Genomic DNA, 21,861 nt, shown 5'->3' with positions numbered 1-21,861 from the left:
AACATGATGAATAATAAAAATACCAACTTTCCTCCGATGCACCTGTCACGCACTCAGGTGTGCTGAGATTTGCACCGTAAACATTATATTTTTGGGTTGTCCCATTCTTGTGAACACAATATCTCAAGAAGGCCTTGAGGATTTATTTATTTATTTATTCAAATTTGGCACAAACTCGTTGATGAACTGATTAGATTTTGGTGGTCAAATGTCACTGTGACCGTGCCTCCATCTCATTCTTGTGAATACGATATCTTGAGGGCCTTGAATGAATTTCCTTAGATTTGGCGCAAATGTCCGCTTGGACTCGAGAATGAACTAATTAGATTGTGGTGGTAAAAGGTCAAGGTCACTGTGATCTTGTCTGTCATTCTCATGAAAGTGATATGTCAAAAACACCTTGTGGGGATTTCTTCAAATTTGGCACAAACATTCACTTGGACTCAAAGATCAACTGATTAGATTTTGGTGGTCAAAATCACTGTGACCTTGCTTTCATATCATTCTGTGCACCCATCATAGTTACGACAGCCGCTAATGTTCACCACCCAACAATTAACGTACGAACGCCCTGTGGGGTTGCTCTTTTCAGAGTGGGCAGATTTATTTTCACTGAACTGTAGTTTCCTCTCCATCGAAGGTCTTTCTCGAGAGCCCTTACTAAAGGTGATGGATAAAAAACTGAAACCTAAATTGAATACGTAAAACACAAAATATAACTAAAGGATGTCAGCGTTCCAACATTGCCTGGAGCAAAGAGGTTAAGGAGAAGGAAGAAGAAGAGGAGGAAGAGGCGGTCAGGGTTTCATGTTTTATTCAAACAGCAGATGAGAACAGAGAAAAGCTCTTCACACAGGGACTCATCCAGCTGCTGCGGTCAGGAGGTTTAAAATAGATCCAGGAACAAATGGACAACAGGAGCTGAGCAGCTCACAGCGTTTAGTCTTTATTAGTGTGAACAGACCTCGCAGACATCGTCACGTTTCCGCACACGTCTGACATCTCTCTGTTTTTATCCATGATGCACACTGGAATTATTTCATATCCTCAGATCAACGCTGATAACTGACAGTGATGCGGTTTATGTTACTTTTGCTACAAAGAGTTCTTTTATACAAAAGTCTGCTTTTCATAAAGAAAAAAAAATTACATCTGCAGTACAGTGGGGTCCAGTATGATTTTCTGCAATTTTTTCCAAGATGAGGGGAACACTGTCACCTCTTACAACAAACACTTAGCAGTTAGAAAAGATGAAGAGATTATTTTACATATTTTTAACATCTTGATGTCCAAATGTATTGGAAGAAATAGAATATAATATAACTAGTCCATAGCCATTGGTAGCTTTGTCATCTTCTACCTATGCCAGTCCTCAATGCCTATGTGCAGTTTCACATAGATTGACCACAGCGATCGGTCGCATTTTAGCCATTTTGAAGCATTTTTCTGTTGTTATAGTGCCACCCAGTTGCCAATTAGAGTTAAATTTCTCCAGTCACCTTGAGGCGTCCTGTTCTACATATCTACCAAGTTTAGTAAAAATCCATATGGCGGTTAGGCCTAGATAAGAAATGAGCTCTCTAGCGCCCCCATTTTGTTTGATGGGCTCAATAATGGAGGGGTCCCCTCAGATTATGTGTGGTCATATGCCTACAAAGTTGCGTGGTGATGGGTGAAACCCTTGAGATGTTATACACCTTTATGTGATGAGCCACGCCCTCCGCAATATTCATTGCCTTATAGAAGCTCAGTTTTAGGAAGTTTTCCAACTTTTGCCAAGAGGGAACTTTAGATATTGCTCCCTAGATTATGTTCACCCAGTTTCATGCAGATCGCTCAAACTTCCTAGGAAGAGATCCATTTGAAGTGTTTTTCAAAAAATTCAAAATGGTGGAAAATCTATATAAGCGGAAGTTATGGGTTCTTGAGGCAAATGTGTTCCTCATGAGGAGAGGCATCTCTGTGCAAAGTTTCATGTCTCTACGACATACGGGGCATGAGATATGCCCATTCACAGTTTGACATTTCAATGGGTTGCTATAGCGCCCCCCTTTGGCCAATTGATGTAATATTGCTTCATTGGCATCCTCCCATGACCCTCTACCACTGTGCCAAATTTCACATGGATTGACCAAGTCAGTGAGGAGACAAACATAGAACACACACACAGACAGAGTTTTCATCATTATATAGTAAGATAGTATGTTTTCTTTAGTGTATAATAGCCTGCAAATAAAAACGTCTGTGGATAATTCAGCTTCTGGTAAAAACCTATGAACACTGGAGGAATTCCAACTGGGAAAAGTTCCAGCTGGTTGCACTCTGCAATCCTCACCGCTGGATGCCACTACACCTCCGTAATCTAACACACTTGACACTAGAAGAAATTAGGGATGCACGATGATAGTGGCACATCATTGGCATCGACAGATAAAGCCTTCATAATAAATTTAGGCATTGGCCTATGAATATTTCTGCTGACGGGCCGATACAATGATGCGTCAGTGTTGCAACTCTAATCAATAAAATAAATCGTATTTGCCCTGGTTGTGTCACAGCAGGTGATGTTTTTAGAGTTTTGTTTGAAAGTGGTACATAAACATAAATATGGCATGTTTTACATGTAGCCTAAGTTGAAGTAGTTTTCTTACCATGTCCAGTGAGTGCGTGCATTTGAAATGCGTAGATTTATTTTGGCATCTATGAAGCCAGGAGGATCATAAAAAGAGTATGCATAATAATATTTTAATTCCACTACAGGAGAGACTTGATGTTCTTGGCAATTTGGTGGGAAAAACTGTGCAAATATTGGTATTGGCATTCAGCAAAAGTGGGTTGGAAATATCTGCATATTGAATAACAGGAAAAATCCAAACTTGGTGCATCTCTATAAGAAATGCTAATATAGTTACTCAGATGTTTACAAGCACCATGATGTGTTTCCCGCTGTTTATGGGCACCTTTAGGTAAAAGTTAATAACTGCGCTATAAGGACAAATCTCCTTAAAGAACACAGGGATTCATCTTTATCACTGTTCACTGAAAAACCTGATGCTGCACTGTCAGTTTTGTCTCATTGAAATGAATGAAAGGACTGAAGGACGCCATCTGAGCAGCAAACACAGTGATGGAATGCTGCTTTCTGTGTGGCAGTGTTGGTGTGTGTGTGCGTGTGTGTGTGTGGCAATGTTGGTGTGTGTGTGTGTGTGTGTGTGTGTTTCATTTCTTCGCCTGCAGTCTGAGAGTGTTCAGCAGGTGTGAACGGTCCTGTCTGCTGGCAGGTGGAGTCAGACTCAGATGAAGTAATTAGGCAGCGCAGCAGGAAACAAAGAAACAGCCGTTACACTGAGACAAAAGGAAAATGTTCTCATTGAGGATTTTATTAGGTTAAAGAGCAGCTGTGACGAGCTTCTGTTTCCCTCCAAACCCTAGTTTAAAGGGACAGTTCACCTCAAAGTCAAAGACACATATTCCTTCTCTTACCTGTGGTGCTGTTTATCAATCAAGATAGTTCTGGTGTGAGTTGCAGAGTGTTGGAGATATCAGGCTGTAGAGATGTCTGCCTTCTCTCCAGTATGATGGAACTAGATGTCACTCAGCTTGTAGTGCTTATAGCACCAAAAATATGTGTTTAAAAACCTCAGCAGCAATGTCACTTTACAGAAATCATGACCCAGTTACTCAAGATCATCCACAGACCTTGTTGTCAGCAGTTTGATGTAGGAACTATTTTCCTTCTACCGAACTATGTCCTCCAACCTTATCACTGCACAGAAGGGAGCGAGCATCTACTGCTAGCTCATCCAATACCACTGAGCTAGCTTACATTTTTTATGTCGCGCTGTATGAAATAATTGATGTAGCTACCACGTACCTATCGTGGATTCCCATTTTGAAACCCTAGTTGGCATTTTGGCAGTTGCCATCTTGGATTTGGAGCCAGAAGTGACCATATTTGAGCAGGAGTGTGGAAATAACCTTAATGCTACCTTGGATAGGACAGTTCATTTACGGCTGTGGTTATCTGTGATAATGCTAATGCTAATTTTTGCTGGTGAAAAACAGGTTTTAAACCATGAAAACAAAATGTACTCACGGGAAACTGAACAACTGACTCATTAGAGGGTCATTTATTGCATCCAAAGACTTCTTTTGATGACCAAACTGTTACAATTAACTTTCATGAACTGAAAACACACTGAAATAGCAACAGCTCAAGCTGCACCTATACTCTGTGAATCTGTGGTACCTGAACAACGTTGTCGCTGTAGGAGCAACTTGTCAACAGATCACTACACCCTCAACTATGCATAACTTTAAAGAGATAGTGTACCCAAAAATGAAAATTCAGCCATTATCTACTCACCCATATGCTGAGGGAGGCTCAGGTGAAGTTTTAGAGTCCTCACATCACTTGCAGAGATCCAAGGGGAGAGGAGGTAGCAACACAACTCCACCTAATGGAGGCTGACGGCGCCCCAGATTCAAACGTCCAAAAACACATAATTGAAACCACAAAATATCTCCATACTGCTCGTCCGTAGTGATCCAAGTGTGCTGAAGCCTGAGACTACAATGAGGCTATAAACAGAGTTAAAATGACGTTTTTCCTTTTCATGTCGGGGCTTCAGGACACTTGGATCACTACGGACGAGCAGTATGGAGATATTTTGTGCCTCCATTAGGTGGAGTTGTGTTGCTACCTCCTCTCCCCTTGGATCTCTGCAAGTGATGTGAGGACTCTAAAACTTCACCTGAGCCTCCCTCGGCATATGGGTGAGTAGATAATGGCTGAATTTTCATTTTTGGGTGCACTATCCCTTTAAGCCTTTACAACATTTAAACAGGTGAGTTAAATAAAATTCAGCCCCCTCACAGATATCATAAACAGCAAAATTAGCTACAGAGACCAAAACTATTTCTTACACTGTAAACATGTTTATTTCTGCTGTAAAGCTCTGAAGGTTTGTGCTTGATGCACACTTCCTTCTGCGCACTGATACGGTTGGCGGGTGTGGTTCGGTAAAGAGAAAATAGTTACCACATTAAACTGCTCACAACAAGGTCTGTGGATTATCTTGAGTAACCAGGTCATGATTTCTGGAAGGCGACATTAGTGTTCAGTTTATCAAATGTATTTTTTTTGGCACTTTGAGCACCACAAGCTGAGTGACATCTAGTTCCATTATACTGGAGAGAAGGCAGACATCTCTACGCCTGATATCTCCAACACTCTGCAACTCACACCAGAACTATCTAGAGTGATCAGTAACACAACAGGTAGGAGGAGAAAGAGTTTTGATTTTGGGGTGGACTGTCCCTTTAAGTCCAACTTGGTGTCTTTGATTGGAAGATGGTACTTCAGCTGAAACATGGAGATACCGATGTGCAGCTTTGAAGCTCAAGTGAACATAAGGATTCATGAAACCACAAAGAATCACACACTTGTATTGGTGTTATTCATTCACTTCAGTCGGCCTCCACAGAGAAGTGGAACATTTGTATCTGTGAGCTTGTTGGGGGATTTGAAGGCCCATCATGCATCACTGATGGTGGTATTTTACATGAATGTCACGCCTCCCTCCCTCTCCTGTTTCACGTCTCTGCAGAGGATAAATTCTCCGCTTTTAGAAAACCAAATCAATACGCCACAGCAGTCCTTGAGAAGGTTTCACTTCTCTATGAAATGAAAACCTCACTCTGGAGATCAGCGTGTGTGTGTGTGTGTGTGTGTGTGTGTGTGTGTGTGTGTGTGTGTGTGTGTGTGTGTGTGTGTGTGTGTGTGCCCAGCATTGAACATGCAACAGATTGTCTATTTTGATCATTCAACATTGATTTTCTGCATGTAAATGATCTGTGTGTATTTGTAGCTGAGAGAAGGTGAATGAATTTTGCAATTTACCTTTGCAATTGTCAAGTTTTCTGTATAGCATGTCATAAGATCCAGTAGTCTGTTGCCCTTTAAACATGGCTGCCAACAGCTAACGCTGACCATTTTACAATGTGGCATTCTCAGGGAAACATAAATGTCAACACTCCTCTGATGTGTGCAGGTTTGAGTTTACCTTAATTTGCACTGTTTAACCCCTTTTCAAAACTGGAAGGATCTTGAAGCTCATGGAGAGAATGCCAAGAGTTGTGCAAAGCAGTAATCAGAGCAAAGGGTGGCTATTTTGAAGAATGATGTCAGAAAGATGTTTCAGTTATTTCACAGACCTTTTTTGTTGGAATGAACACAGGGGTTTACGATATCTTGAATGTCTAATGAAGTCAGAATTTCATCATGTGTGGACTGTGACATTATGACGTTTTGCAGATGATTGATTTTGTTCTTTAGGACTAAATGTTGTTATTCTACGTCAAGATGATGTTGGCATGAGATGTTTGGAAGGCGCTGGATTTAAGTTACTTAAAAACACTTTAAAGCAAGAAAATATCAACATCATCCGTTGTCAGTATTCTACATCGATTGCCTTTGGTATTAGACGTCCTGACATTGAATTTTGGTCACCAGACATGACAACCTAAATTCAATCAAATATCAATGTCAAAAGAAGCCATTAGTCTGGAGCTCTGCTTTTTCGCCTGCGTAAAACTGATGTGACACAACAGAAATCAGTGATTATCATTTGATGTTCTGATTGGCCGATGGCAGTCAGCAAGGCCGATACTGATGTGCGGCCGATAAATTGGTGGTCGTTGTATTTTAACATGTAAAGTGTGCAGAGACTCTTTGGGTGTTGTTCTCTCTAAATAAAGTGAAGTTGAATCCTCACAGTCACCAGCATTTGAAGCTCCAACACACGCTGTGTGTTTGGTGGTATTAAAACTGGAGTGTTGACGGCTGTCTTTGAACTACAACAGATATTGTCTTGTTATTGTTAATCTGTCTCTGTGAGCTTGTCTCCTCACTGACACTAATTCCGATTATTAATTGATGTCTTGTAACGCTGCTGATTTGCGCGCCGCCCTGAATAAAAGCAGCAGATAAACATCTCGTGAAGCAGAAGCTCTGTGCAGCGGTGAAGGGGTTAAAGGATGTGGGGAGTCGAAGGGCTCAGAGCAGCAGACAGAAGATGAGGTATTGACGTCCGTCTCCTGGAGTCAGGGCTGCAGTGGAGCGGAGGGGTGGGGGGTTAGATAACTAGCTGGGGGCGGTGGCGGCGGTGGCTGGGTGGCCATGACGACCGGGTCGGGCTCGGAGGATTTGGGAGGTGGATGTGCCTGCAGGCGGCGGCTGCTGCCACGCTCCGTCAGCTTCTTTAGTTCTGCTCTGATCCATAGAAGGAATTATGTGCATTTCAAATCCCTGTGTCTGTTGTAAAATGTATGAGGGTGAGGAACCTGAACACAACACGACCGGGGTCGACTACAAACACACACACAGAAATATATCAACAGAGCCAGATAACACAGCGTGGACACACATACACACACACACACACACACACACACACACTTGAGACTGAAAATGTTTCATCTGGCCCGAACACTGCAGAAATGCTTTAATTTGCATTTGTGTTTGTTGCCAGGCGGAGGTTTTAAGACTTCTGGTTGTCGTTCAGCGTAATCCCAAATTGTCTGGGTATTAAAAATTGGAGCTTTCTGAAACCTGCAAACAGGAAACAGAACACACACTCAGAGTTGATCAGCAGCATTTGTGGGCCTGCAGGCTCCGAGCTGCTGATGGATGTGGCTGCTGGTTGGACTTAATTAGCCATGAACGTCCTGCAGCCTGCCGCAGCGGGTCGGCTCAGTCTGTAGCAGGTTTCTTTAACATGTTTGGATCACGTCTGGTGGATTTAAAAATTGTGCTGAATCAGTTTGAAAAGTCACTTTTTTAGACATCTACATTACTCAGCTGTTGTGTGAATACTTGGCTATTTGTTGTTGGTTTCTCGCCCTTTATGTGCAGACGTTCACTGCACCTGGGCTGTGTCTTAGCTGGGTGATGGCTATTATTGTCTGGTGATAATTGTAGAGGCATTATGTTCTCAGGTTTTCTGTCCCATTCTTGTGATTGCTGCATCTCAAGAACACCTTAAGATAAATCTTCAACTTTGGCACAAACATCCACCTGTACTCAACGATGAACTGATTCGAATTTAGTGGTCAAAGCTGAAAGAAAAGTCACTGTGACTTCATCTGTTGCGTTGTCATGAATGCAATGTATCAAAAAGACATTCAGGGAATTTCCTCAAATGAATGACCTGATTAGAATTTGGTGGTTGAAGTTCAAAGGTCAAGATCACTGTGACCTCACAAAAATGGTTTTGGCTGTAACTCACGAATTTATACACAAATTATCACACAATTTCACAAAAATGTCTAACGGGATAAGATGATGAAGTGATGACATCCAGAAGGTCAAAGGTCAACTTCACTGTGACATCATAATGTTCTGCATAAAACACTTTTCTTTCCATTACTCAGCGTCATATCTCAGGGACAGAAGGAGAGACATTTAGTCAGATACTGAATTAGTGACTCTAATCTTGAAACTGTGCTGATTGTATAGATCTTTCCTCACAGGGGAAAAACGTGTGTGAAACTTTAACGTTTTAAAATTTGTAGTGGTGTACCAGCAAATCAGTTTATGTTTTATTCAAACCAGCTGAACCAGCATTTATCATCATGACATGTTCTGGCAAACAAAAAAGTAGCCTATATCAGCAATCTGTACCCACGGCGTCACAGCGCTAAATCCAACTTGTATTGCATTAGTAATAAGCAATATGCCAATGTGATTAAATTAATATTAGGTTTCTAAACAAACTGACTTCAAGCAATGTGGTGCACTGCTCTGAGCTGATTTGTTGTTGGATACCTTGCTTGTATTTATTCCTCTCGCTTTGAAAGAGCTGCAATAGATGACGCACGGCTGATTCATCAAGTTGAAATAAGGAATTATCTTTACCAACAAAAACCTAAATAAGGTGGCAGCTGGCTGGAGCGAGATCTTCAGGGAGCTGAAAACTTTTAGTATATGACCATCACTAATAAGCGGCTGTTGGCTAAATATCACAGTTTAAAATATGTGTTTTCTGTTTAAAAGTACAAACATTAAAAGATAGTAAGTGCTCACCCATCTTTTAAGTGGTCACGTCTGCAGTCTGATCTCGAGTGAACGGCTGCAAGCTACGTGGTTTGTTCACATGACGTAACAGAAGTGCATATTTAATGGATTCAGTGTGGAGGAAAGCTCAGAGAAAATGGGATGCGATGCGATAGTCAGAGGTTTGTTTGCTGTTGGGACATGATGTCATTACATCACATTGCGGGGCAGCTGCTGTGTCATGTGTGACGCATTGTGGTAAAATTCTGTACATCAGTCCGGTCCAGTGTTTGGCTTTATATCAAACCGGTTTGAAAATGGTTACACCGGCCCAACCCTGTGCACAGATTCAATGTACCTTCAATTCAGATTCATACAAATGCTTTTAAACCCCAACAGTGGTGAAAACAAGACAAAAATAACAAAGACTTTAAAGGGCTGAAACACTTTCTGAGAAGAAAATCCACATTTTGAACAGAGCAAAGAAGGAAAATCAGCCTTGAGTAAAAAAAACCAGCTTTGTTTTTCCTCTCAAATTTGAATAACCTCATTCCAAACACTTTAATGCATCAATAATTTAAAACTCTGAAAGGAAAGTGACTTGGAATGTTTTCCATTGTGGTTTTTCTCCTCTTACTTCCGATGTCTTCCAGCCCTGAGAATTGTTATTTTATTTTATTGTTCCTTGAGTGTCTGAGGGTTAGTCTTCCTTCTGTCCTGGTTTCACTGAGTCTGAGCTGGACGTTCTCGTCTCTCCATCTCTGCGTCAGCAACCGAGCTTCAGGGGGTTTTGTGGCTGGTTGTTACTGCGGCCAGCAGCGGCCATTTTTAGGAGTAGGGGAGGTCTGCAAACAGTAATTACAGGCCATTACACTGCTCTTCAAAGCCCACTCAGCTGTGTGTGTGACACTTCCACCAGCACACACACACACACACACACACACACACACACACACACAGAGGAATCTGTGGCTTTTATCTCAAAGAAAATGTGGATAATTTAAGTCGGCTGCACATTTCTGAGCCGTGGAGGCCTGTTATTATCAGACAGGACATGACTCCCTTCACAAGCTGCTAGAGCTCTGTGTGTGTGTGTGTGTGTGTGTGTGTGTGTGTGTGTGTGTGTGTGTGTGTGTGTGTGTGTGTGTCAGTGTCGTTCAGGTTTCAGGATTTTGCCCTCAGATGTGTTTCCAGATAAGAAAATGCTCCTACAGCCGCGATCCATAACCGCAAAAATAAGAGTCAACTTGTTGTAAACTTGACTCATCCTGTCACAGTGATCAGAGTCTGGCAGGTACGACACTGAAAAACAAAAGCTGACTTGTACCTTGCTCATTAACAACGTCTCCAACCCAAAGATCCTCCCTTTGAGGATTGTCACATCCCAGATTTGTGTTCAGTGAGCCGGCCTGTTATTTCCCCGGTGTAAACTCACCTGTAGTTCAGGTGTCTGCTGCTGTGACATGAAGCCTTATTGCTCCGTCTGATAAACAGTCATCTCCTCCGCTGTGCTTTGCTGTGAAATATGTCCGTATATTCTCCCTGCAGCTCTGCTCTCTGTCTGCCTTTATTGTTCATAAACTCATAAACCTGTCCGTGTTTTATTCCGAGTGAATGCGTGATCAGAGCGAGGATGTCAGAATTTTACTGGTGATACTTGTGGAGGTGTTTCAGGTCTGATATTGATCTACCAGCTCACCGTCTGCCTTTCATTTAACTCTGTATTTAACCCTGTGCGTCTCTCTCTCTGTTGCAGATCTGTCAGAGAAGAAGAGCGACCTGAGGGTTTGTGATGACTCCACCTGCCGATTCGGAGGCGTCTGCAGAGACGACGGAGCTCAGCTCAAATGTGTCTGCCAGTTCCAGGTAGGAAAAGATGATATGAATCTTTTCTTTCCCCTTAAATCTGGTGCTACTCTGTATTTTCTTATTGTCCACAAATCTGTGGCTGCTAGCTCCAAGCCCACTGGTTCCTACTGAAGATGGAGATCTTTTAAAGATTGTCCTGAAACTGGTTAGTGTAGTTTTTATCAAACTAACAGGAGGAAAGAGTGCGTTTGTTGGGGACTAATTTCAGCGACAGATTAATCCACATTTGGTGCTGGAGTCTTTGGGGATTTGTTCAAGTGATGTATTGCCCATATTATACAGGATCATCTGATAACAGATGTGTGTTGTGATGCGCGCACACACACGTGCGTGCACACACACAGGTGAGCACACTCCCACCAGCGGACAGAGAGCGCGTTGGAAAATATGTCGCGTCAACCACCTGAAAAGCAGAAATAAATATCTGCATTTTTTTAAGCGATGGTGAAGAAGAAAATGTTCTGATGTTTAGTTCAATGTAGAGTTCAAATAATTGTTCAGTTGTTATATTGACTGCTGTCATTAGGAGAAACACATGAACACCATGATTCCTTTAAGTGTTTGTGTCGTTTGGTGCCAACCACGACGGCAAACACAACAAACCTTTTCCATCACCTGAAAAGGTGGCGTCCCAGCGACTACACCGAGAGCACTGAAATCCGCCCAAACTGCAGTAAGTCCACCAACAAGTGTTCAACGGCCGAGCACTTCTGCTGCTGTGGGGTGGCACCAAAACACCAATCAGTAGTGTCCTCTTTGTCGGTGTAACCCCATTTGAGAAGCGATGGAAAAGGAGCAGAGACATAACAGACGCAGTGTCGTATTTTCTAGCCAAAGACATGATGCCCATGAGCACCGTGGAGAAAGACGGGTTCAAGAAATTAATTAAAGTGCAAGACTGCAGATACGAGCTCCCAGGCAGGAAATACTTTTCTCAGACTGCTCCGCCCCAGCTTTACGGCAAGCGCCACGGGAAGCTGGAAAATCAGTTGGTGTCTTCAGGTATCAGACGTGATCAGGATACTTTTCAAACTCAAGGCATTAGCAAATTATATATTGTGATAAATATCAAATCACCGTGCTGCTGTGTGTTGAAATTGTTGTGATGATATTTTTTGCCATATCGCCCAGCCCTACATGGACGTGAACTGTAGGAGAAACTTGACCTGTGCACGTAGGCATCTGACCAGGGGCCGGTATTTCTAGTTTGTAAAAAAAAAACGGACATCCGGAGGGAGCTCGGAGTAGAGCCGCTGCTCCTTCGCGTCGAAAGGGGTCAGTTGAAGTGGTTCAGGCATCTGATCAGGATCCTCCTGGGCGCCTCCCGCTGGAGGTGTTCCGGGCACGTCCCACTGGTAGGAGGCCCCCGGGGCAGACCCAGAACACGCTGGAGGGATTATATACCTCGTCAGGCCTGGGAACGCCTTGGGGTCCTCCAGGAGGAGCTGGAAAGTGTTGCTGGGGAGAGGGACGTCTGGGGTGCTTTGCTTGGCCTGCTGCCCCCGCCACCCAGCCCCGGATAAGTGGATGAAAATGGATGGATGGACGAACAGAAAAAAACAGACCAGAACTTAAAGGCACCTATGGATCATTGTCTTGCTTCTGATCCACATAAACCAACCTGCAGGTATGAGAGAGCCCTTAATAAGCTTTTATGGGCTCAAGACAAAAAAACAGATTAAGTTCCTTCATCAGGAAACACGCCTGTGCTGCTGTGTGTTCCTCTGATATTAACACTAAGTGTAATTGCTCTCCAGGCAGCATGTTGTATTTGTTGCCTATTTGTTTGAACAACATGACAGCGTGAAGGGCAGCGTCAGGAGGAGCGATTCACCACAGAGCTGCTGCTTTTCTGCAATAACAAGACTCACAGATACAGTTTGTAACCAACCGTCACGCTCTGTGATCTCAAAGCAAAACCTGCATTTGTTACTCGTGTCCACACAAACAGGACGGAGCTGTTGAACATGATCAGAGGAGCCAGACGGCAGCTGAATACAGAAACAACAACCAGCAGAGTATCTCAGATCATCACAGGAAGGACGAGATGAGGGGACGAGCAGAGGACAGGCAGCACTGTCACAGCTTCAATAAAATACTCCGACTGTCCAGCTGCTTAGAATCCAGATGAGAGAAGCTCCGAGTCGATCAAAATGTTGATTCGCTCTCCTTCATCACCTTTTAATTATCACTGTGAGCTCACAGCAGCTTCAGGAGGAACAGCGAGTCCTTTGTGGACCCTGTGGGCTTCGGCTGACCTTTTCCCTCATTGGTGGAGATTACACGGTTAATGACTTTGTGTTTGGACGCTGCCACAGATGGATTCTTAGGAGCGCACTTTGACACAAAGTAGAGGTGTCACACCTCCACAGAGCTGGTGGACTAAAAAACAATGGTCACAATCAAAGCAGCAGGAAAGATACTGTATAACGCATTAGCCTCTACTTTCAGTAAAAACACTGGATCCTACATTTCCCTGGTAACATCATCAGGGTTATTTCCTCCTCCAGATATTATATTTACCAGCCCAGTCACCAGAAGAAAATTTTGCAAACCACGAGAACATTTACACATATCACACGTATCATATCGAAGTTTCTGAAGTGACGTAGTACCTGACCTGACTTTGTCACCGGCCCCAGTTGTTCCAAACATTTATTCTGGATAAGAATGATCCAGGTTTGGAAATCACATCATGAATATGTAACCCTTTAAGATATCGGTTTCAATCATCCCCACTACAGAGATAAATCCTAGGTGTGTTTAGCCTAGCTTAGCACAAAGACTGGAAGCGGGGGGAAAATGCTAGCGTCATTAAATATAAAGAATACACCATCAATCAACTCAAAGTCTTATTATCTTAGTTCATCTGTTCCCAGCAGACTCAGTGCTGAAACATATTTCTGTTTGAATGCATTTTTATTAAGAAGCTCAAAGTTACTCAACACAGACACACTGGAGTCTCCTGTAGAGTTTAATGGCATTATAGTGCTGTGCCATGGGAGTATGTGTTTTAGCTCGGAGCCTCAAAAATCACTTTGGTTGAAAACACTGTACCACAGCTGCTGAAGAGTTTCATGAGATGAGATGGGATGGGATAGGATGAGATGGGATGGGATGAGATGGGATGGGATAGGACGAGATGGGATGGGATGAGATGGGATGGGATAGGATGAGATGGGATAGGATGAGATGGGATGGTATGGGATGAGATGAGATGGGATAGGATGAGATGAGATGGGATAGGATGAGATGGGATAGGATGAGATGGGATGGGACGAGATGGGATAGGATGAGATGGGATGAGATGGGATAGGATGAAATGAGATGGGATAGGATGAGATGGGATAGGATGAGATGGGATGGGATAGGATGAGATGGGATAGGATGAGATGGGATGGGATAGGATGAGATGGGATAGGATGAGATGAGATGGGATAGGATGAGATGGGATAGGATGAGATGGGATGAGATGGGATAGGATGAAATGAGATGGGATAGGATGAGATGGGATAGGATGAGATGGGATAGGATGAGATGGGATGGTATGGGATGAGATGAGATGGGATAGGATGAGATGAGATGGGATAGGATGAGATGGGATAGGATGAGATGGGATGGGACGAGATGGGATAGGATGAGATGGGATGAGATGGGATAGGATGAAATGAGATGGGATAGGATGAGATGGGATAGGATGAGATGGGATGGGATAGGATGAGATGGGATAGGATGAGATGGGATGGGATAGGATGAGATGGGATAGGATGAGATGAGATGAGATGGGATAGGATGAGATGGGATAGGATGAGATGGGATGGGATAGGATGAGATGGGATAGGATGAGATGAGATGGGATAGGATGAGATGGGATAGGATGAGATGGGATAGGATGAAATGAGATGGGATAGGACGAGATGGGATAGGACGAGATGGGATAGGATGAGATGGGATGGGATAGGATGAGATGGGATAGGATGAGATGGGATGGGATGAGATGGGATAGGATGAGATGGGATAGGATGAGATGGGATGGGATGAGATGGGATGGGACGAGATGGGATAGGATGAGATGGGATGGGATAGGACGAGATGGGATAGGATGAGATGGGATGGGATGAGATGGGATAGGATGAGATGAGATGGGATAGGATGAGATGAGATGGGATAGGATGAGATGGGATGAGATAGGATGAAATGGGATAGGATGAAATGAGATGGGATAGGATGAAATGAGATGGGATAGGATGAGATGGGATAGGATGAAATGAGATGGGATAGGATGAGATGGGATAGGACGAGATGGGATAGGATGGGATGGGATGAGATGGGATAGGATGAGATGGGATAGGACGAGATGGGATAGGATAGGATGAGATGGGATGGGACGAGATGGGATAGGATGGGATAGGATGAGATGAGATGGGATAGGATGAGATGGGATGGGATAGGATGAGATGGGATAGGACGAGATGGGATGGGATAGGATGAGATGGGATAGGATGAGATGAGATGGGATAGGATGAGGTGAGATGGGATGGGATGAGATAGGATGAGATGAGATGGGATGGGATAGGATGAGATGGGATGAGGTGAGATGGCATGGGGTAGGATGAGATGAGATGGGATGAGATGAGATAGGATGAGATGAGATGGGATGAGATAGGATGAGATGGGATGAGATAGGATGGGATGGGATAGGATGAGATGAGATAGGATGAGATAGGATGAGATGAACCTTTATAGATCCCAGAGGAGAAAATCAGGTGTTGATGCAGAACAAAGGCAGAAATGAGTACAGATACATAGAGACAGGTAAATGATAAAAATGATTAATATTAATCAGTGTTTAGATGCACCTGATGAGAAGATATGATCGCTGCAGGAAGCACAAACATGTTGCTACCATGTTGTGAGAGGACAGTTTGTGCTTCAGCGTCTCTGTTAGATCTGTTTTTCTGCAAAACGCTGATGAAGCAGACTAAGTAGCAGCCTGACAGGACGAAGCCTCACGTCATCAAATCTAAACAAAAACTTCTCACAGCTGGAGTTTGGGATGTGAAGGAGACAAACTGCCAAAGCCGAGCACGAGCAGCTTTGAAGATAACAAGCAAAAGGACGTCCCGCTGCTCAAATCCAAACTCTCTCTGAGCTCGTGAGTCTGTCCTCTCGACTGATCGCTGCTCAGTAGTTCAGTCATTAATGTATTTCTATGAAGAAGCATCAGCAGACGTAACAGGAGCTACTTCTGCCACATGTGAACCTGAACTGAGTGTCTGTGCAGTGCGTGCTGGCTGTGCAGAGGTCACAGAGGTCGGCTCTGCAGGGGATTCCTGCTGGATGATTGATGGCTGTGAGTTAATAGAATATGGATTGTGAACACTGATATGTGTCCTTGGCAGCTGCAGTTTGTATCTGACAGCAGAGTCAAGTTATTCTGTGCTAACCTTCATGAAGAGTGAATGACACTCCTGATCCTCCTCTAACTGCTCAACTACTCGTCTTTTACCCTCAATAGCTTGTTTTCAGTTTTAATTCTGAAGCAGGCTTTTCAGCAGACAACTAGACTGTAATGACCTGATCTTCCTCCTGTCTCACCTTTAAACTTCCTCACTGGCTTCAGTCTGACATCATCTGTAGGCTTACTCTTCATAGCTTTCATCATCTCAGTGTTTTCTGTTTATAAGCACTTACAGTTATTTTGTTGGTGCTGTTCTGACTGCCTGAAGTGTCGTGCTGCAGAGAGAAACTAATTAGGGTTGGGGGAAAAAATGATCCCTACAAGCATCGCGATGCAAACCTGGAAAATTCGGCATCAATTCACAGATCTCAGTAACTGATTGTCTAAATGTTTATTAGTAATGTGATGTTGATAGAATGAAATAACTTGTGATTCATCTTCACAAAAGGCATGATTACGTTTAGAAGACAAATGTGAAATATATTGTGAATACTTTCTTGGGCATCACTCAGAGATGTCTCGTCTCCCCCTCATTTTGTTAAAGGGACCTGGACAAGAGCCACACTGTCTGCAAGTTAACTCATCTGGTTATTTGATAATGGATCATTAACCATTTGTCACACAGTGAGAAAAATAAAAAAATATAGAAATCAAATTTTTGATGCATCGATATAATTATCGTTGAATAGTTGCCCACTGAATCATTATTGAATCTGGCCATGTGCTGCCTGGAGATTCCCACCACCAAATCTAAATATTTGTTGGTGTTGTTTTGTTTGTCAGTGACTTCCCAGCGTCAAACAGACAAAGTAAGAAGATATGCAGCCAGGCGCCATTATTGTTTAATGGCGCTCAGGTGGAAATGTGACAGGAAAAAAACTAAAGTTAATGTGGCGTAAGTCTGAGTAGGGCAGGCGGGAGCAGTGGTGGATGGGTCCAACAACCACCTACTTTCATCCGGGGGGCCGGTGTTCGCTTCCCGTAACATTGTAAAGCCAAACTCTGTTTGTTTTTTTCCTAAACCCAACCGCATGCATTTGTTATTGAAGGAATAAGACGTCAATTTGCGGTGCTGTACCAGCGTAGTGTGTTTATTTTGAAAGAGACTGAATGCCAGATGTCAGCTGTCCTGAAAAAAAAACTGAAGAACACACAATGCATGTAACAGGCTGAAGTTGACACGGCGTCCCAGAACGTCAACAACTAACACACCCAGGGTACCTTGGACGTCATATTTCGACATGGAAAGTCCGTGACCACACGTTAATATGTGACGAGGTCGCAGTGAGAATGTGTTGATATAATCCATCACCAGTTTGATTGGTATTCCCTGGATTGCACACAAAAGAAGGAAAATAAACAAAATCAGAGACATCTGTTTTTGGAACAGAACGCCTCATGTCATAAGTACTGTTCAGACGGGATTAGTTTTACATAGAGATGTGGACTAATGTCCGATTCGCACAGGACAAGAAGTCTCCGAAATTCTGCCAGAGATGGGACGGTTTGTGCCCTTGCGTCACCTCCCTGTCGGCATGTGCATGCTACGTTGCTTCCTGTAAGCATCAGCTGAAGGATAATAGTAATTAATGATTAGCCCAATGTGGATTTATATTAGGCCTACCTAATGTAGTGTAATGTACTGATCTGAGCAGAAATGTGACACCGTTACGATCAGAGCAAAGTGGGAAGAATTAAGAAAAAGACGACTCAGCAGAAATCTTCACAATAAAAGCAAGTGCGCAAACAAAGACATTCCAGTCTTGCTCCGGAGTTTGACTCATTGAGTTGTGTTGTTAAATTAAACTCAGTTGCATCTGATTCTACGTGTCTCCAGTGATTTTTTTACCTCTGAGTATTTGAGTTTTTGATATCTAATAGAAACAAAGAAAGTTTGTTCGAGAAGAAAGGAACGAGGTCGCGAGCTTTCTGGCCCAGCTCCAGACCTTCAAATTTATGTTTCTACACTAACACAACCAGAAGTCTTGTGGCTCTGAAAAGTGCTTTCTTCTTGACCTTTTTGATTGGTCTCCCATGTAGGGCTATGCCATCATTACAAGAATGTCCACTATCACGACTGCTGACAACACCGAATGCTTCTTCAAGCGCCTCCATCATCGAAAAACATGGAAAAATGGTTGTAAACAGGACGTGACGAAATATTTACATACATTTTTACAGAAGATCGTGTTCGCACAGGATTAATATTACCCGAGGTATTTTCTCCGGACTGTTTTACAGACGGTAAAAGTCACCGTAATTTTTACTGACATTATCCGTAATGATTACAGACATGGCGCATTTGGACGGACTGAAAACCCTGGTTATCATCTCATCATTACCCAGTGCTTAATTTGAGCCGGAACGTACTGAAACACACCAGGATCTTTTCAGAAAAGGCCATGGTGCATTCCGGAACTAATTTGCATGGGTCTAGAACTTTTCACATCTAAAAACTACATACAGTACTGGCTGATGTCACTAGTGTTGCAGGGTGGAGTACCGTAGTACTACGGTGCCTCACGTACCACTGCTGTGGGATAAGTTCAAAGTCCAATCGCAAGAGGGTGAGTGTCCATGCACCGTCCAATAACAGCGCAGGCTGGCGCCGGTGAAAGTTATTATTTATTTCTTTTTACTTGTCGGCAGTGATTTGTTTTCCACAGAGCTCTACGTGCGAGCATTTCACTCTCATTTGCGACTAAAAATAGTTTTGTGCAAGCAAAATGAATCATTCAGCACGCTGTGTGAGTACAGATTTCAGCCAGCAGCAGAAACGAAAGGCGAATCCTGCCAGTTGTGGGTTGAACGGGGGTCACAGACAGGATACGGCAGTCAAATAGCCTACATCTGACTCCAGGTCCAGTAGCCTAATTTCCTCTTTCGTTGGTGTCATCACTGCCCAGAAGTACCTGGACAACCGAGCCGTGGCGGCACACAGGTATGTGGCGTGTCAGAGGAGAAACGAGCCGTTCACATTTCTCTCTTTGTGGCAGGTAACGCTCCACAAACCTCACCGCACTTTAGGGACTGTTCTTTACTTATGAAGGGACTGTTCTTTACTTGTCAGGGGAGGAGGGTGGCTGGTTGATTTTTATTTTATTTATTTATTTATGTTATTTTGATCCCCCCTATGTTAATCACTTATTGATGCTGTTTTTGAAGTATGAATAAGTCAATAAGTAATTTATTCCATTGAAATATCATTGATGTATTATAGAAAAGTGATTTATCTTTTCATAAATGACAAAAGGCACATCTGCCTCATTTTTGGTGTGGTATCGTGATACTACTCAGAACCGTGATACTTTCACTGGTATCGTACCGTGGGTCCCAATTTTGGCACCATGACAACACTAGATGTCACAACCATTCCATTCGGAGTTGCGCAGTGAGGCGGCTCGGGTGCCGCTTAAAAAAGTGTTCCCCCACTTTTGGGAGTGGGGGAACACTGCTCTCTCAGAGGCCCAAAGTGTTCCCCTACTTCTAATTTTACAAATTAAGCACTGTCATTACCCCACGTCTCCACGTTAAACCAATCCCGTCCAAACAGGGCTTTTTTTCTGATTTTTGCATTGTCATGGTTTGGTATTTTGAGAGGTCTCAGAGTCCGCCACACTCAGCAGTCAGCGCGCTTTATGTAAGAAGGCTCAAGGTGTCTGGAGGTTGAGATAAGACGAGGATCTTGGTGATGTTCCAGAGCCCAGTGGTAGACAGTCTGGACCCAGGGTTACATTTTGTTTTGCATCCTGGTGGCGTGGTTTTACGTGATTCTATGTGACATGAGAAAGACTGTATAAAGCTGAGTAATGTGACGTACTTAAAGGTCCAGTGTGTAGGATAGAGGGGGATATATTGCCAGAAGTTTTTTTTTAGTGTATAATCACCTGAAAATAAGAATCATTGTGTTTTTGTTACCTCAGAATGAGCTGTTTATGTCTACAGAGGGTGCAGGTCCTCATTTACAGTGATCCCCGTGTTGCACTGACATGTCTCTACAGTAGCCCAGAATGTAGGAAACATATATAACTGAAAATCATCAGAGTGACCTGAAAGTTTCCACATCAACATGCTGTATGGAGACTCTTCTGACTTTAACCTGAGAACTCTAACTTTTCTTGATTAAACAGCAGAAACTGCTTCTCCGTGCTCACCGCTGCGCTCAGCTGGTTTGGAGTGTGTCCAGTGTCACATGTCCAGCGGTCACATTGAGATTTAATTAACATTTGATTGTGTTTGATTTCCAGTGTCACAAAAACTACATCCCCGTGTGCGGCTCCAATGGAGACACCTACCAGAACGAGTGCTACAGGCGACAGGCGTCCTGCAAACAGCAGAGACTGATCTCCCGGGTGTCAGACGGGCCCTGCTCCGCCGGTGAGTCTGCCAGGAAACACACCGGGTCAGCGCAATGGAAACCTGATTGATTGAGGGCACGGGGAGTTCACCAAAAAGTGAATTACAACTCCTCATTTATTGATATCGACCAGTGGGAGAGTATGTGAGGACATCAGTCAGTGTCTGTAAAGGACTCAGTCATTTAAAATGTTCTTAAAGTGTCGTCTGAGGAAATAATTCAGCTGCTGCCTCGTAAAGACGGACACATCTCGTCTTTATTTGGTCCGAGCAGTCATGTTGGAATGACAGCTTGCTCTCCCACCAAATGATGGAGGGCTAATTATGAAGTGAAACTGCTGAGATAATGTTTTTGATCAGGCACCAATTAGATGGCTTGCATGCTGTTACCAAAGGGTCAGTTCATCCAAATGACTAAAAAGGAAAAAAGGGTAATTTGCACTAAATTTTCTTGGAATTGGAGTCATAATCAGCTTTATTGGCCAAGTATGTGAAAACATGCAAGGAATTTGACTCATTGCTCTCATTCGCCAATACCTTCCTGAGATTTTTCTTAAATGTGTTCTTAAAAAAAGTCTCAGTCAGATTCACAATATGTTCATAAACAGCAAAATTGTTTGCTCCATGTTTTATGAATGACTAGTCCATACCCATTGAGTACAGCATACCATACCATGACTTAGTCATACCAAAAATTAGAAAACAACACCAACATTGGTCCACAGGGGGAGCCACAGCGATCGGTCGCATTTTAGCCACTTTGAAGCATTTTTCTGTTGTTATAGCGCCACCCAGTTGCCAATTAGAGTTAAATTTCTCCAGTCACCTTGAGGCGTCCTGTTCTACATATCTACCAAGTTTAGTAAAAATCCATATGGCGGTTAGGCCTAGATAAGAAATGAGCTCTCTAGCGCCCCCATTTTGTTTGATGGGGTCAATAATGGAGGGGTCCCCTCAGATTATGTGTGGTCATATGCCTACAAAGTTGCGTGGTGATGGGTGAAACCCTTGAGATGTTCTACACCTTTATGTGATGAGCCACGCCCTCCGCAATATTCATTGCCTTATAGAAGCTCAGTTTTAGGAAGTTTTCCAACTTTTGCCAAGAGGGAACTTTAGA

At 43.3% G+C, this 21,861-nt stretch overlaps 1 protein-coding gene across 1 annotated transcript in view; it reads left to right on the top strand.

Moving 5' to 3' along the window:
- Nucleotides 1–21,861, top strand: part of tmeff1a (transmembrane protein with EGF-like and two follistatin-like domains 1a) — a 130,602-nt gene that overhangs the window by 49,566 nt on the left and 59,175 nt on the right. Inside the window, exons 2-3 of the mRNA XM_049598542.1 lie at nucleotides 10,812–10,921; nucleotides 20,633–20,762. Of these exons, the coding sequence (XP_049454499.1) occupies nucleotides 10,812–10,921; nucleotides 20,633–20,762 (240 nt within the window). The remainder of the gene's footprint in view (nucleotides 1–10,811; nucleotides 10,922–20,632; nucleotides 20,763–21,861) is intronic.

Source organism: Epinephelus fuscoguttatus, linkage group LG15 (assembly GCF_011397635.1).
Source record: "Epinephelus fuscoguttatus linkage group LG15, E.fuscoguttatus.final_Chr_v1".
NCBI lineage: Eukaryota > Metazoa > Chordata > Actinopteri > Perciformes > Serranidae > Epinephelus > Epinephelus fuscoguttatus.
This window is presented reverse-complemented; position numbering and strand designations above follow the sequence as displayed.